Raw genomic sequence first — 15,312 nt, 5'->3', positions numbered from 1 at the left:
ATTGTCGAACGTTTCAGAAGTCGAATGGTCTTCTGGAACAGAATACGTTCGACAACCACTGTAGTTGCAGGTGGAGCTGCAGTTTTCACCCAGTGGGGAATTAATGTTTCTTGCAGGAAGGGGTTGCGGGGAATGCAATGCCAGAGACTGTGGACGGGCTTATTCTATAGGAATGAGGGCTACCAAAAAGAGCACGCAATCTGCATATGGAGAACTTTGAAGTGGGGGGTGAGCCACATGTCCTTCCTGAATGTTTGGGCATTTAATGAGACTTGAGGGGAGACGGTTTCATCCTGGAAGGCTGTCTTCCTCTTTCTGCTCTTATTTCCCTTAACTACTTTCCCCCAACAGTGATCGACATCAAACTTGAAAAGCCTCAGGAGCAGCCAGTCAGTGAAGGCGGCTGTTCGTGCTAATATAGTGTATTGCTTTTCTCTTACCTTTCTCCAGACCATCACTGCTTCTTCCTTCCCCACCCCCCACCCCCTTTCCCCTTTCCCCTCCCCAGACTCATTGGCAGCAATGTGACTATTGGCTTGCCCACCCCCACCCCCCACCCCACCCACCCCATCCGTAACGTAGCCGCGGTTCATCATTGCTGCTTGTCTCGTGAAGATGATCTGTTAGCTTCACAAGCACAAAAGAAAAGTCGGTGTCTTCGTTATTTATAAGGAAGTTTCAAAAACGAGCCAAAACGATCCTAGCGTATTTCAGTGATTCTTTTGAAAACAGCAGTCCCGCCAGAAAGATAGGTACATAATTTGGTAATATTTTTTTTTTTTTAATGTTTCAATATTGCACTTACAGAATTAGTGGAAATGGGAGTAGAACGTTTGGATTTGGTGAAAAGGAGTGTGCAGGGTAAAAATGCATCGGCACCCAAGGCAGGCACTGTGGAGCAGTCCTACGATGTTCAGCCTGTTCTTTTGCAAAAAAAAACAAACCTAAACTAGCCTGCTTTGCCTTTTCGGTTGAGATCCTCTGGCCATTTTTTCCCCTAAACAGTAGCCTTTTTGAAATGCTAATAAGATGCTTTTTGTAAAGGGGCAAAGTTGCAAGATACTGATCTCGGGGTTTAGAAACCGTTCGCTCTACATAGGAGCCCCACAGAACAAATGAACCCGTTTGCCGTGCACCTTTGGGGCTGCTACACTAGGCTGGACCGTCTTCAGAATGAGGATGGGGCAGGCACAGAGGCTTCAAACAGGTTCTGGCGCTATAGACAACTTGGTCAAGCTGTGAATCTGTCTCTGAACAGAGACACCTACGCTGCCAGCCATTTAAAGATCCAACATAAAGTTAATACGTAATGAGGGAGATGAGGAGACAGAGCAGAAGAGACTATTCCTCAGTTGGAAAGGGAGGGGGGTACTTATAAAAGTAGATTTTAAAAGTCCCTTAGATGAAAAAGGAAGGGAACAAAAGACGGAAACAAAACTTAAAATTATGCAGACTTTTGCCTTCGTTTTTAGCATTTTTTATTATTATTTTGGGTCTTCGGAGTCTCGTGTATTTGTTATTCCTGCGTAGTTTGGTTAAATAATTGGTTAGTATTATGTTTTAACTGGACTACAATTAACCGTGGTAACCTTCAATATTTATTTCTTTGCTTTTTTTTACTGTCTTCAAGGGTATTTTTTTTTGTGGGGGGGGGGAGGTGTTTGTTAATCTATTTAGAGCTTTGGCAACGTCACGAGATATAGCTAATCCAAGAAACACACTGGGAAGTGGGGACACACATTCACATGCTCACTCTAGAAGCGCACTCTCTTAATCTGTACTAGTCATTGTGAAGTTGCTGTGTAAGTTAACACAACTGTAAATACATTGTTTGTGGGAGGAGCGTTTGCGGCTGGGGAGGGGTACAATCCAGGAAAGGCCTCTTGAATTTCCGTTTTTCTAAGTGATCGTTTAAAATGCGGGGAGGATGGGGAGAACTGGCTCTCCCTCTCTATCTTCAATGCCCCCCCTCACTTTAGGGGAGGAAGCCCCCTCCCCAAGCACCCCAGCTTCGGATGTGCACCCGCAAAATCTCTCTGTTCCTGCATTGTGGAATTGGAATGGCAAATTCATCACTTTGACCTGAGTTTCCAGTAACTTTGCATATACCAGCAATGTCATCGTATGTTTCAAGGGCGGAACAAGACACCCAAATGCTTTTAATGCAATATTGAAGAGGTGGTTTATCTTTCCTTTTCCTTTTTGGAAGTAGCATGTCTGGAATTAAAGCATTTAAATATGGCGACGACAGGTGGATGTGTTCTTTTCCCCCCGAAAAGAAAAACGAAAGGGAAGGAAGGCCTGGCTACTTTTCCTGTATTGTTGTATTCTATGTGTGCGAAGAGAAAAAAAAGAAAAAAAAAACCCACAAAAAAATTAAAAACATGATCCATCTTGCTGCTTTTTAATATTGAGTTTTCCGTGGCTTGGGTTCTTAAAGCAATGAAAATGTGTACACGGGTTGGATTTTTTTAAACATGCACAGAATTTTTTGCTTCCAATAAAGTATCTAATCAAAACACTAAAATCGACAGGCCTTCGCCTCTGCTCATTTTACGCTGCTGCTCATAGCTGTCAACCGTCCCTTATTTGGCGGGAAACTCCATTATCCCAGCGCTGTGTCCCGCTGCTGTCCCTTATTGATGATGTCCCTTAAATTTCCCGGGTTTCAAAGGAAGCAGCTCCTCTCCCTCCCTCCCTGCCGGCCAGGGAGGAGGGAGGCTCCAACTGTGTTGCTTGGCTGCCCGGCCCGCCCCCCTCCAGCCTCCTCTCACCAGCCTCGGCCCCCAGGAGCCCCTCCCCACCGGGACTGGCGGGAGCCTCGGGCCCTTCCGCCACCATCCTCCTCGCGACCGCCGAACTGAGCATCTCTGCCTGGGGCTTCCCCTCTGCCCGCCGCCGCTCCCACTAGGCCATATTGCGGCTGCTCCACCGAAGGACCCGGATGAGATGGGCAGCCTGGCGCGCCCTATGAATTGCTGAGGAGCCTTGAGAGGAGAGCGAGGGCAACCACAGAGAAAGCAGTTCAGAGAGAGGAGGCGGAGGTGGAGGCGGAGGCGCGGGCAGGTGTTCCAAGGGCTAACCGTAGAGGGGGAAAGCGGAGGAAGGACCGCAAGCGCTTCTCCCATAGATTTGTAGTGGTAGACTAGCATAGATGGTCTGATCTGTGGGTTTACTTCGGGCGCTATTTCCCCCCCCTTCCGCCCTGCCTGCCTGATGGAACTGAGAGCTGCAGATGGAGCACGAGAGAAAAGATACAGAACTGCAGCAGCATCTTCGTAGCTTGGGCTTCGTTTTGCGCGAAAAGTGGTTGCTGCTTGAGGTTATTTAATTGCAGTGTTTCATCGGCTGGTGTCTTGAGCAGCAACCTCTGGAAACGAAGGGCTAAAAACCGGCGCTGCTCTCCCAAATTATCTGGTCCCTTTAACTTCGTATTTCAGCTGGTTGACTAAAATCCCTTATTTTGGCTGCTGATCCCTTATTTTCGAGGCTGCTGGTCCCTTATTTTCAAATCTGTAAGTTGACAGCTGTCCTGCTGCTACGGTCCCCGTCTCCCAGCCTTCCTTCCTGGCCTCTAGCGCTCCTCCTTGTAGGTACGACGGTGTTAGGAGGGTGGGGAGGGCCAGTTCGGGTGGCAGTAGCTGAGGCAAGTTGCTGCAGTGCCTTTCGTTCTTTGGGTTTGGTCCGTTGGCCAAGCAAATGAATCTCAGACCTTTATTGGGACTGGTTGCAAAGGCGTCAGTGACCTCCCTCAAATACAGGGAAAACACTATCCCAGGGGTCAGCAAACTCTTAAAGGCGGGGGCTGGTTCACCGCCCCTCGGACCTTTCGATGGGCTGGACTGCATGTGCACTCTCTCCCCAGCCCCTCCCCTCCCAGTGTTGGTGCTGACCTTTAAAGCCCTAAATGGCCTCGGCCCAGTATACCTGAAGGAGCGTCTCCACCCCCATCATCCAGCCCGGACACAGGGGTCCCAATCTGAGGGCCTTCTGGCGGTTCCCTCGCTGCGAGAAGCCAAATTACAGGGAACCAGGCAGAGGGCCTTCTCGGTGGTGGCACCCACCCTGTGGAACGCCCCCCCCTTCAGATGTCAAGGAAATAAACAACTATCTGACTTTTAGAAGACATCTGAAGGCAGCCCTGTTTAGGGAAGCTTTTAATGTTTAATAGACTATTACTAAACGACTAAACAACAATTTTAATATTCTGTTGAAAGCCGCCCAGAGTGGCTGGGGAAACTCAACCAGATGGGTGGGGTATAAATAATAAATTATTATTATTATCATTAAATTAATTTCCTACATCCTCCGCCGCTCTGCCTTCGGTTGGGGGCCAGCGGTGGTGGTGGCGCCTCTCCTTTCCGGGCCAGCTTTCCCAAGCGCCCATCACGAGGCCAACAGGTGTGCCAAGCTCCAGCCAAAGCCCTGCGACGCCATCACTATCATGCCAGTCACGATGCCCACAGCGTGGCCATGGACGGAGAGGCCGGCCGTCGGGTGGGCGGCGAGGCTTCGGATAGGCTGGCCGCTGGCACCAATGAAATCCCAGCTCGCTTCCTCTGCAGGGCAGGGAGAAGCCAGGAGGAGGCGCCATCGCGGTGTGTGTGGGATGGCGCCCCCCCCAAATTGCAAAAATGATAATATTGCACAGCCCGATCACGCCAATCCAAGCGGCGATTCCAGGACTGTCCACAAGCCAGTCCAGAGGGCAGTTGGGCCTGATCCGGCCCGCGGGCCTTAGTTTGCCAACCCCTGCCCTATCCAGTTCATAGGGAGACGGGGAGCTTTTGCCAGTGGGAGCCTGGGTTGTGCGTGTTCTCTTCCAGGAGAAAGGAAAATTGCCAGTAACCCCAACAGCCCGAGGCCTTCCCTCTGCTTTCCATCGCCACCTCTCTTCCCCAGGGAGCAGAATTGCCAAAGAGTCCAAAGCCATTTGGGTGGAAATGGAACTTAAGGCCAGTAAGGTTTGTATTGAACATACCGTATTTTTCACTCTATAACACGCACCAGACCATAACACGCACGTAGTTAGAGGAGGAAAACAAGAAAAAATATTCTAAACGAAATAGTGGATATATGATTTTTGTGGTTCATGCTGTGGCCACAGACATGTGATCTGACAGTGAGTTTGGAGTAGCCCAATGCAAAAATCCTGAGGATCCATGTGGATCCATGCTTTGTAACCATGGAGGAGGGAAGGAAGGGGAACCATGGATCCTCTGCTCACGACTGCAGCAGATCCCCCCCGCCACCCGCAGGCATTCGCTCCATAACACGCACAGACATTTCCCCTTACTTTCTAGGAGGAAAAAAGTGAGTGTTATGGTGCAAAAAATACGGTAGCTCCACAGCTAAGGAGAATTTGCCTTGTGCGTGATGGAATTTTCTCCCTGACTCAACCTTGGGAAGGCCTTTCTGGAAGCAAGAGCCGTTTGACAGCGGAATGGTCTCCCTCGGAAGGTGGTGGAGGTTTTCAAGCAGAGGTTTGGAGGGTCCTCCGTCAGGGATTCTTGAGCTGTGATTCCTGCATTGCAAGGGGGTTAGACTAGATGGCATCTGAGGCCCCTTCCAACAATTCTATGGTTCTATCTCTCTCTTATATGCCTGTTGTCTTTGTCCATGGAGTTTCCTTGGCAGGGATACTGGAGTGGCTTGCCGGTTCCTGCTCCAGGTGGATCACGTTTGGTCAAAACTCTCCACTATGACCTGTCCATCTTGGGTGGCCCTGCGTGGCATAGCTCATAGCTTCTCTGAGTTATTCAAGCCCCTTCGCCACGGCAAGGCAGTGGTGATCCATGAAGACAGGAGTGCCTGGCGTGCTCTGGGCAATGGGGTCACACAGAGTCGGACACCACTAAACAACAACATCTCTTCCCATCCCTTGGTGCCCTCTAAATCTGGAACAGATTTTGGGATGACACCAGGTGTGTGGTGCACGAGAACAGAAATTCCAGCTGCACTAGCAGGAATCCTTTTGCTGGCTTTCGATAATACAGCTGGGCGGTTGAACTGGGCCCTGAATTGTAATTTGTACCATATACAGATACAGAACTTGCAGGGACCGCGCCTGGGTTTTGGATATAGATGCTGTTGAGTCACTTTTGTGTAAAAAAATGACTAATAAGTATAACAATAACAGCAATCTAAAACATACTCTGTGTGTTGCTACGTCAAGGACATTGCTAGATTGTATAACTGCTCTTATTGATCTGGGAGTCCAGTTTTCCAGGAGGGGGGGGCGGGGGCCTGAGATGCTAGATGTCTCTATAGTGCCACCTGCTGGTTGCTTGCTTGCTAGAATTAGAACGCAAGTTCAGAGTTATTTCTGTGTTAGAGCAGGCATTCCCTTCTTGCTGTTAGGGTGAAAGCTTCCCTTATCTTGTGCCCGGTTGAAGGCATTAAAGCCTGGCCAGAAGGGAAAAGCCAGCCGGCGCTCCCAATTCTGGAGTCAGCCACCCTTAAGATGTTGTGAACTACAATTCCCATCACTCCTAGCGAGCAGAGCTCTTCTCTCCCATCAGCCCTAGCATCACATGCTGGCTAGGGCTTTTGGGAATTGTAGTCCAAAAACCTGGTTGGCCAAGACCTTCGGTAGGCAAACTAAGGCCTTGGGGCCGGATCCGGCCCAATCACCTTCCAAATCCAGCCCGTGGATGGTCTGGGAATCGGCGTGTTTTTGCATGAGTAGAATGTGTCCTTTTACTTAAAATGCATCTCTGGGTTATTTGTGGGGCATAAGAATTCGTTCATTTCCCCCCAAAAAATATAGCCCGGCCCCCCACAAGGTCTGAGGGACAAACTGCTGAAAAAGTTTGCTGGCCCCTGGCCAAGACCCATCAAAGGGGGGACTCTACAGACCCTTTCCCCACAAAGGAAACAAAGACTTTGGTGCAGTGAATAGCAACTTTTATTATTCGTAAATAGCTTTTATTTCCCCCCCCCCACCAAAAAATATACATAACTATTAGTGCTTTGAACAACACTTGACAGAACCAAACTGCAAACTGACACAGGAGCAACACTGAAATGTGTGGTGTGTGAAGCGAGCCTAAGCGAGGTCTTGCTTGTGCTGTGGATAGTGAGGGGCTCCAGACACCCCCATTTCCCAGCCGAGGACCGCAGGGCCCTGAAGGGCACCCCCCTCCCGGCAGCGGCTAACAGCTTCACTGACCCCTCGGCTGCTGCACTCTCACCGACGAGAGATATTTTGGTGCTTAGGTACAGCGCACTTTCCTGCAAATCCAGAGGTGAAGTGTGCATGGATTTATTCCGGGCTGTTTTCTTTTTAAAAGAGGCGCGATCTGTGAACATGACAGTGTACCCAAGTACAAAAATACCTGACTCTCGTTTGAAATGGCCTTTAACTAATGAGAAAGGCCTGACAGGACAGGCCAAAGCCCCTCAGAAAAGGCAGAACTAAACACAAACGGCTCGTTCCACGATTCTTTGCACATTGCGCAAACCGCACTGCATCCCACAAGCCAGAAATAATGCCCACCCCCGGGTGTTAAAGCATATTGGGGAGGGAGTCTTTCCCCACTCTGACTAATCTGCTTAAGAGTCACCCACAGAGAATCACGTAAACCATATTTATTACGCAGGGTAACGAAACGGGGCAGTAATCAGACTTTTTGCATTCGTACAAGAATGTTTCCTCTCCCCTGCGCCAGTGCTCTGTGCGCCATCCCTAAAACTCTGCCAGAGATTTAGGGGGTGTGTACAGAAGGGGGGGGGAGAGGGGAATGTTCCATCATGCAGGAAGAAATTATGGAATACAACCCAGAGAGATTTAAATTAAAACATTTAGCCTTGGCTACGGGGCACCTCCGATTTGCATCTGAGCAGCTGGAAGTCTAAATGTCTTGTTTTGCAGCGTTCTCACATTCTGCTTTGTCAGTTGGTGCAATGTGTGCTTATGGAATCCTGGAACTAGATGCAACCTGCAGTTCTGCCTCCAGAATGTGAGAACGGCCCCAAGAGAACTTTTGAGCTACTACAATGAACGGGAGCGGAAGCAGAACGGGAGTGTGCGCCCTGGTGAATGCTCACCTCCTAGGGATGCACAGCAGGACCACAAGCGATGCTCCCAGACCCCACTTCCATCTTTGATAAGAAGCCTCCCACTTAGGATCCCTGCATTGCACTAGATGACTCCCTTCCAACTCTACAGTTCTGGGATTCTGGGAGTAGTGTCAACCGGTAGGGCACAAGGCAGGGAGCTGAACAGTAGGTGGCGCCAGAGCAGACATCACATATTCCCCAGCTTCCTTGCTGAGTTCAAAGCTGAGACTATGGAGGGGGAAGGAAGTTGGCTGGCAGTGCAACCCCCTGGAATAGTTGTAATAAAGGAAGCAAGCAGCGGAGGCTGGCAGAGTGTAGTCTGAGGTTGGCGGGCAACGTTCCCTGTGCCCAAAGGAACCAGCCACCGCTGTGGTCTCTGTAATGTTGCTGCGGCTAAGTGTGCAGAGTCCCTACAGTCACCCCCCTCGCCCGTTTGGACTGTTTTAATGACAGTAATGTTATCGATCCATAAGGAGGGGAGATTATTTTTCTTTAATTTTGTATGCTGCTTGGGGAATTTCTGGGGCGGGGGTGGTGGAATGGTCAATAAATAACTTTGGAAAGGAAATAAACAGTCAAAAAAGAAGGAGAGAGGCTGTATATTTGCGTTGTTAGCTGTGAAGTGCAATCGGTTGTGGTTTGGTCACATAATTGTGCTTTCAAGTTGCAGAGAGGGCAAGTTCTGAAACGGCCAAGAAAAAAAGATTGCTGCGATTTTAGTATTGTGGCACTTGAGAGAGCTTGCATCTACTGCTTTCACCTGTTTTTATTTTAAGCATTTGTTCAAGGGCTGGGCCTTGTGGCTAGCAACCTCACAAAATCTACCTTTCACTTGCTAAAACACAAGCATTTCTGCCACTTGGCCTTGCCAAGCTACTGCTCTAGGGCAGGGTGTTATTAGGGGCAACCTGGGGGGTCTCTCTGACGCTGTTCCTTCTCAGCACTCCTCTACACACAGCACTCCTCTACACGCAGATTGCAGCTTTTAAACTATTGCTTCCGAGTTGTCCACGCTCAGGCTGGGCAACCATCTGGCGGGGTGACCTGGAAAAAATTCACGCCAAATGGGCAAAGGGCGCGAGGAGCGTCCTGCTGCAATTCCAGCAGGGACCAGATGACCCTTCCAACTCTCTTATGATTCTAGGGATCAGGCCAAAGGCTTGTCTAGCCAGCACCTCGGTCTCACAGCGGCCAAGAAGATGGCCTGATGGGAAAGCAGCCCACAAGCAACTGGCGTTCAGAGCAGGGCTTAAGCACAGCCTTATCCTCCATGCGTTTGCCTGGTCCCCTGTCAAAGCCAAGCTGGTGGCCATCCATCGCTGGCTCCTGTGGCAAGGAATTCCACCGTCTTAACTGCGTGCATAGTGGTTTACACTTCTATAAACCAAAAAGCACAAACCCACCACTGTAACCTGCAAAAGCAAGACATATCGGGGACACCAGCCCCCTTTGAACTCAGTGGGACGCTTCCACGGACTAGACTTCTTTGCATGAAAAGCTTGTGCCATAATAAATTGGGCAGTTTTCAAAAGCGTCCTATGACTCTTTATTAGGAAGCTAGGAAGTCCGCCTCCTACGGAGCCAGACCATTGGTTCATTGAGCTCAGTGCTGCCTACACGGGCAGGCAGCAGCCCTGCTGGATTTATGGCAGAAACCTGAAGATGCCATTGGGAACTGAACCGGGGACCTTCTGCGTACACTGAGCTACAGCTGCTCCGTTGCCAGGCATCTTAAAAACGGCTGCCATCCCAGAAATCAGCCAGAGTCCCAAGGCCAGATCCCAGTGAGAGTAGCCCCAACACCTCCAAGTGTCTGGGAGAGATGGAAACCCACCTTTACAACAACCAGCAATCTGAAACGAGCCCCCCAGGAGCTCGTTTCACCGGAATAAATAAGGTCAAGCTGAAAGCTGACATCTGTAACCTGGAGGTTTGCGGCTTCCTTCCCCGCAGGGCTCTGTGCCTTGGAGACGCAGTATTTCAGCAGGTGCAGCCGCTCCCCATTGTTGCGGAAAGGCTTGACCTGCTGGATTCCGGCCTGCCGTGGAAGCGTCAAAATGCAGAGAAAGAACAGTGGGAAAAGTTTGTAGCCTCTGGGCACTGGAGGGTGTGTTTGTGTAATCTGCCCTTTTCTACAAGCGCCCTCTTGCAGCTGGGAAATCATCTGCAATTTCCAGGGTGCCAGGAAAAACAACACAAAACTGAGGTGTTGTTTGGGGAGGCAGGACAACGTAGCAGGCAGCTACGCCCCCAAAATACACAAAGACCGATTTGAGTAAGCCGAGCTGGAGGATGCCTAGCAAAGCGAAATGCGGAGGGGAGGGTGTAACAGTGGAGAAAGCTGCTCTTGTGATTGACGGCAGAAGCAAATATCACCCGGAGTCGACATCAGGTGTGGGCAGATAACCAGGCTGGTAGGATCCATTTCTGATTATATTTGCTAGCTATGGTTTGTTAGAGCAGAGACAAACTGGTGGCTCGGGTGGGCGGGGCGAAGTGCAAAATGGCGGCACAGGGGGCGGGGCTAGGTGAAGAATGGCGGCTGGGACTGGGCAGGGCCTACTGCCCGCCATGCCCCCCTGGGCTTACCTGCACATCAGGGATGCTAATGGCTTCCTTGCGACGAAAGAAGCCTTTCTGGTGCTAACTCTTTTGTTAAGACGATTTAGTGATAAGGGACGGCCGCCAGCCTCCCGCAAACGGCCCAGAGATTTTCGGGGGGGATCCCGATTTTGCTTCTGCCCACCCCTGACTCCCCCCTACAAAGCAGGTCCCCCTTTGGCCCTCCCTCTCCAGTGGGGAATCGCAGCGGCGTCTTAGCTGAGCGTCTGGGCTGGGTCTGCGGAAGAGGGGGCTCAGAACCAACAGGGCATCCACATGAACGAGCCCAGGGCGGCCCCCGAGGCGGCCCCCGCCAGCAGGCCCAAGGCCATCTGGTCTCCGGAGACGCGGTACGGATCCTCGCGGAAAATGACGTGGGTCGTTCCGGGTGCTGCGGAGAGAGGAAAAGGAACAGATGCAGTAAGCGATGTACGCGGGAAACACGGCCAGTGACGGATTTACGTATAAGCTAAACCATGGGTAGGCAAACTAAGGCCCGGGGGCCGGATCTGGCCCAATTGCCTTCTGAATCCAGCCCATGGACTGTCTGGGAATATAACACCAGTCTTGAAAGACCTACACTGGCTCCCAGTACGTTTCCGAGCACAATTCAAAGTGTTGGTGCTGACCTTGAAAGCCCTAAATGGCCTCAGCCCAGTAGACCTGAAGGAGCGTCTCCACCCCCATCGTTCAGCCCAGACACTGAGGTCCAGATCTGAGGGTCTTCTGGCGGTTCCCTCGCTGCGAGAAGCCAAGTTACAGGGAACCAGGCAGAGGGCCTTCTCGGTTGTGGCCCCCGCCCTGTGGAACGCCCTCCCACCAGATGTCAAAGAGAAAAATAACTACCAAACTTTTAGAAGACATCTGAAGGCAGCCCTGTTTAGGGAAGCTTTTAATGTTTAATAGGTTATTGTATTTTAGTGTTTTGTTAGAAGCTGCCCAGAGTGGCTGGGGAACCCCAGCCAGATGGGCGGGGTATAAATAATAAATTATTATTATTATTATTATTATTATAAATTATTAGTGTGTTTTTACATGAGTAGAATGTGTCCTTTTATTTAAAATGCATCTCTGGGTTATTTGTGGGGCCTGCCTGGTGTTTTTACATGAGTAGAATGTGTGTTTTTATTTAAAAGGCATCTCTGGGTTATTCGTGGAGCATAGGAATTCGTTCATCCCCCCCCCCCGAAAATATAGTCCTGCCCCCCACAAGGTCTGAGGGACAGTGGACCAGCCCGCTGCTGAAAAAGTTTGCTGACCCCTGAGCTAAATAAACAAGCTATAGCTTAGGGCCCCATTCTCTTGGGGGCCCCCAAAAAATGTAAACGAAAAAACCCCCACTGAGTGTACATTTCCAAAATATAAGATAAAAAACAAATAAAATAAAACCCACATGCAGCAATCAGAAGGCTTTTCAATGTTTTGTGAAATTTTGGTTGGTAGTGCCTGACTTTTGAACAATGCAGTCTCTTCTGCTTTTTGTGCAATACAGAGAAATTCGCACCAGAGGTCACCCTACACTTCAGGATGTTCCTAAGCCAGCAATGGTTACATCAGGGCTGCCCAAACTTTTTCCCCAACATCAGGGTCTTTTCCAGGGAGTCTTCTCTTCTCATGAGGTGGCCAAAGTCTTGGAGCCTCAGCTTCAGGATCTGTCCTTCCAGTGAGCACTCAGGGCTGATTTCCTTCAGAATGAAGAGGTTTGATCTTCTTGCAGTCCATGGGACTCTCAAGAGTCTCCTCCAGCACCATAATTCAAAAGCATCCATTCTTCGACGATCAGCCTTCTTGATGGTCCAGCTCTCACTTCCATACATCACTACTGGGAAAACCATAGCTTTAACTACACGGACCTTTGTTGGCAAGGTGATGTCTCTGCTTTTTAAGATGCTGACTAGGTTTGTCATTGCTTTTCTCCCAAGAAGCAGGCATCTTTTAATATCGTGGCTGCTGTCACCATCTGCAGTGATCGTGGAGCTCAAGAAAGTAAAATCTCTCACTGCCTCCATTTCTTTCCCTTCTATTTGATTTGATAAATTTACTCGAATTGTTTTTGTATCTCTTGTATTCTTGGTCCCGGATCCTCCCTGTCAATTTGGCAAGTTCTGCAAAATCTGTCATCTTCACCTGGCTATCCTTTTAGTTCTGGGTGTTCTGTATCTCGCAGTACATTGCAGTACATTGCGTGGTGAAACTACGGAACTCCCTTCCACAAGAGGCAGTGATGGCTAATAACTTGCATTAGACGAATGCGCGGAGTGGAGGGCAATTGAGGCTATGGTCCACCTCCACTGTCAGAGGCAGCAGACTTGCAGGGAGAATTTGGACCTGGCTTGGGAAGGGGTAAGTAAGCTGGTCTGGCTTTTGAGGACAAGGATGTTTAAGCTCAAATGAAAAGTTGATGTGAAAGGGGATCGCTCAGTCAGTAAGAGCGTGAGACTCTCAATTTCAGGGTTGTGAGTTCAAGCCCCACATTGGGTAAAAGATTTCTGCATTGCAGAGATTAACAGTAGATGACCCTTTTGGTTCCCTTCCAACTCTACAATTTAATGATTTTATTATTTATATCCCCCCCCCAAAAGACAGATATAGATGATACATAGATGGAGCAGTTTTAATTCTATATCTATCATCTATCTATCTTTCTATCATCTATCTATCTATCTATCTATCTATCTATCTATCATCTATCTATCATAATCAATAAGAAACAATTAGAGATAGATGGATTGACCAATGATAGATCGATAGATGGATGATAGTGCAGTTTTAATTATAATTATCATCTATCTCTAATTGTTTCTTATTGATTATGATAGATAGATATAGATGATACATAGATGATAGATAGATAGTGCAGTTTTAATTCTATATCTATCTATCATAATCAATAAGAAACAATTAGAGATAGATGATATAATTAAAACTACACTATCTATCATCTATATCTATCTATCTATCTATCTATCTATCTATCTATCTATCTATCTATCTATCTATCTATCTCTAATTGTTTCTTATTGATTATGATAGATAGATGATCTACCTCTCTATTTATCTATCTATCATCTAGCTATCTATCTCTGATGCAAATAATCACAATAACAGCATGGCACGAGCCCTTCATAAAAGCAGTCAGTTCCTTAAACCCTGTTTCAACAAGAAAAGTCTTAATCTGCTGGCCAACAGACAGCAAGCAGGGAGATAGTCTGTCTTCTCCTCAAAGCCCAGAACCCCTGGAGTCTTGAACCTTTGGGAGACTGGGCTGGTGTGCAACAACAGCCTCGAAGCGTCGTATCTGTGACACCCATCGCTGCATCCCGTCTGACCAGCTCCAATGTTTGGCCCTCTGCTGCAGCGCCTAAAACGTCACAAAGAGGCCCATCGCCACCCAGCCTTGGGGGAGGGCTTGAAAACAGCCCCCAGCTGAGCAAACCTGAACTGGCCCAGGGGGGAGGTGAAAAGGGACGTTGATGGATGAACACATACCTCCATACTGGGTGCCGTAGTAATCGGAGCTGACGTACATTGCCTGGTGGGAGTCGAGGGGAACCGTCTGGTAATAGTCGTCGTACGGGTCGTACAGGTGCACCTGGAGAAAGCGAGAAACGAGAACGTTGGCAGCCAGAGCTGAAAAACCTGAGCCGGAAACCGGGGGGGGGGGGGCAGGAGGCAGCTCCCCATAGCAACCGCCCTCTGCACCCAGATTGGCTCAAAGTGCCCCTGGCATTTTGAGGTGCCTTGGGTGGCAGCCGGAAACTGGGCCTTCATGGTGGTGGCCCCTCATCTGTGGAATTCCCTGCTCAGGGAGGCCTGCCTGGTCCTTCTCTTGCGTATGCCAGCGGAAACCCATTTTCATTCTGATTTTTTTAACTGGTTGGGTCTGCTGCTCGTTTCCCTTTGCTAAGTTGTTGATGGAGCAGCTATGTGGGGGGGGGGGGGAAGAACGTGGATTTGAAGGGAAGACCTCCTGCAAGATGTGAACACAGCTGGCAGCTGTGAAGGAGAGATGCTCACCCAGACCCCAAAGGAGAGAGGGGCAGCAGTCTGTCGACGGAGGGGAGCAATGCAGAAGATGGGGGGGGGCGCTTTCCCATCCAGATCCTGAACAGCTCGCCAAGTCTTTGGATCCCAATGGCCGGAGACTTCCGAGTTCAGTCCGGAGCACTCGAAGCCCTCCTGCGGCGTCAGAGCCATCGATCGCCAGCCTGATTGCGCTTATTGATCTGTGTGGCTGGCCAGGCCGGGAAATTGGGGGAAGGCTCGGCTAAAAATAGAGTTGCCTCAGCAGGAGAGGAATTGAGCCGCGTGGCTCCAGAGCAAAGCCACTTGGAGCAGGAAGACGTGGCAACCAGGCGACTGGCGAATCGGTTTAATGTGCGAATTACTTTTCCCTGCCTCTTGCCCCATGGGAACAGCACCGGATTCACGTATAAGCTAAACAAGCTATAGCTTAGGGCCCCACTCTCTCGGGGGCCCCCCAAAAAATTAAAGGAAAAAAACCCACTGGGTGTACATTTCCAAAATACAAAAGATAAAAAACAAATAAAATAAAACCTACATGCAGCAACAGTGTTTTGTGTTGTGTAGGCTCCTATGATGTAAGTCATGGGCCCCGCCTGCTAGCCTGCTCCCTAAAATATCACCAGT

General features: G+C 49.4%; 2 protein-coding genes across 6 annotated transcripts in view; one reads left to right on the top strand and one right to left on the bottom strand.

The window, feature by feature from the left end:
• Nucleotides 1-2,527, top strand: part of RAB6A (RAB6A, member RAS oncogene family) — a 56,700-nt gene extending 54,173 nt beyond the window's left edge. For all 3 annotated transcript variants that reach the window (XM_083500036.1, XM_083500035.1, XM_083500037.1), the window contains one exon: nt 352-2,527. In XM_083500036.1, the coding sequence (XP_083356162.1) occupies nt 352-416 (65 nt within the window). In that variant the 3' untranslated portion in view covers nt 417-2,527. The remainder of the gene's footprint in view (nt 1-351) is intronic.
• Nucleotides 2,528-6,889: 4,362 nt separating this feature from the next.
• Nucleotides 6,890-15,312, bottom strand: part of PLEKHB1 (pleckstrin homology domain containing B1) — a 41,326-nt gene continuing 32,903 nt past the window's right edge. For all 3 annotated transcript variants that reach the window (XM_083500058.1, XM_083500059.1, XM_083500060.1), the window contains exons 6-7: nt 14,152-14,254; nt 6,890-11,053 (exon numbers count right to left, since the gene is read on the bottom strand). In XM_083500058.1, the coding sequence (XP_083356184.1) occupies nt 10,917-11,053; nt 14,152-14,254 (240 nt within the window). In that variant the 3' untranslated portion in view covers nt 6,890-10,916. The remainder of the gene's footprint in view (nt 11,054-14,151; nt 14,255-15,312) is intronic.

Source organism: Podarcis liolepis (genome assembly GCF_965112155.1).
Source record: "Podarcis liolepis genome assembly, chromosome: 4".
Taxonomy (NCBI): Eukaryota; Metazoa; Chordata; class Lepidosauria; order Squamata; family Lacertidae; genus Podarcis; species Podarcis liolepis.
Note: the sequence above shows the minus strand (reverse complement) of the source record. Positions and strands in the feature narration are given on the sequence as shown.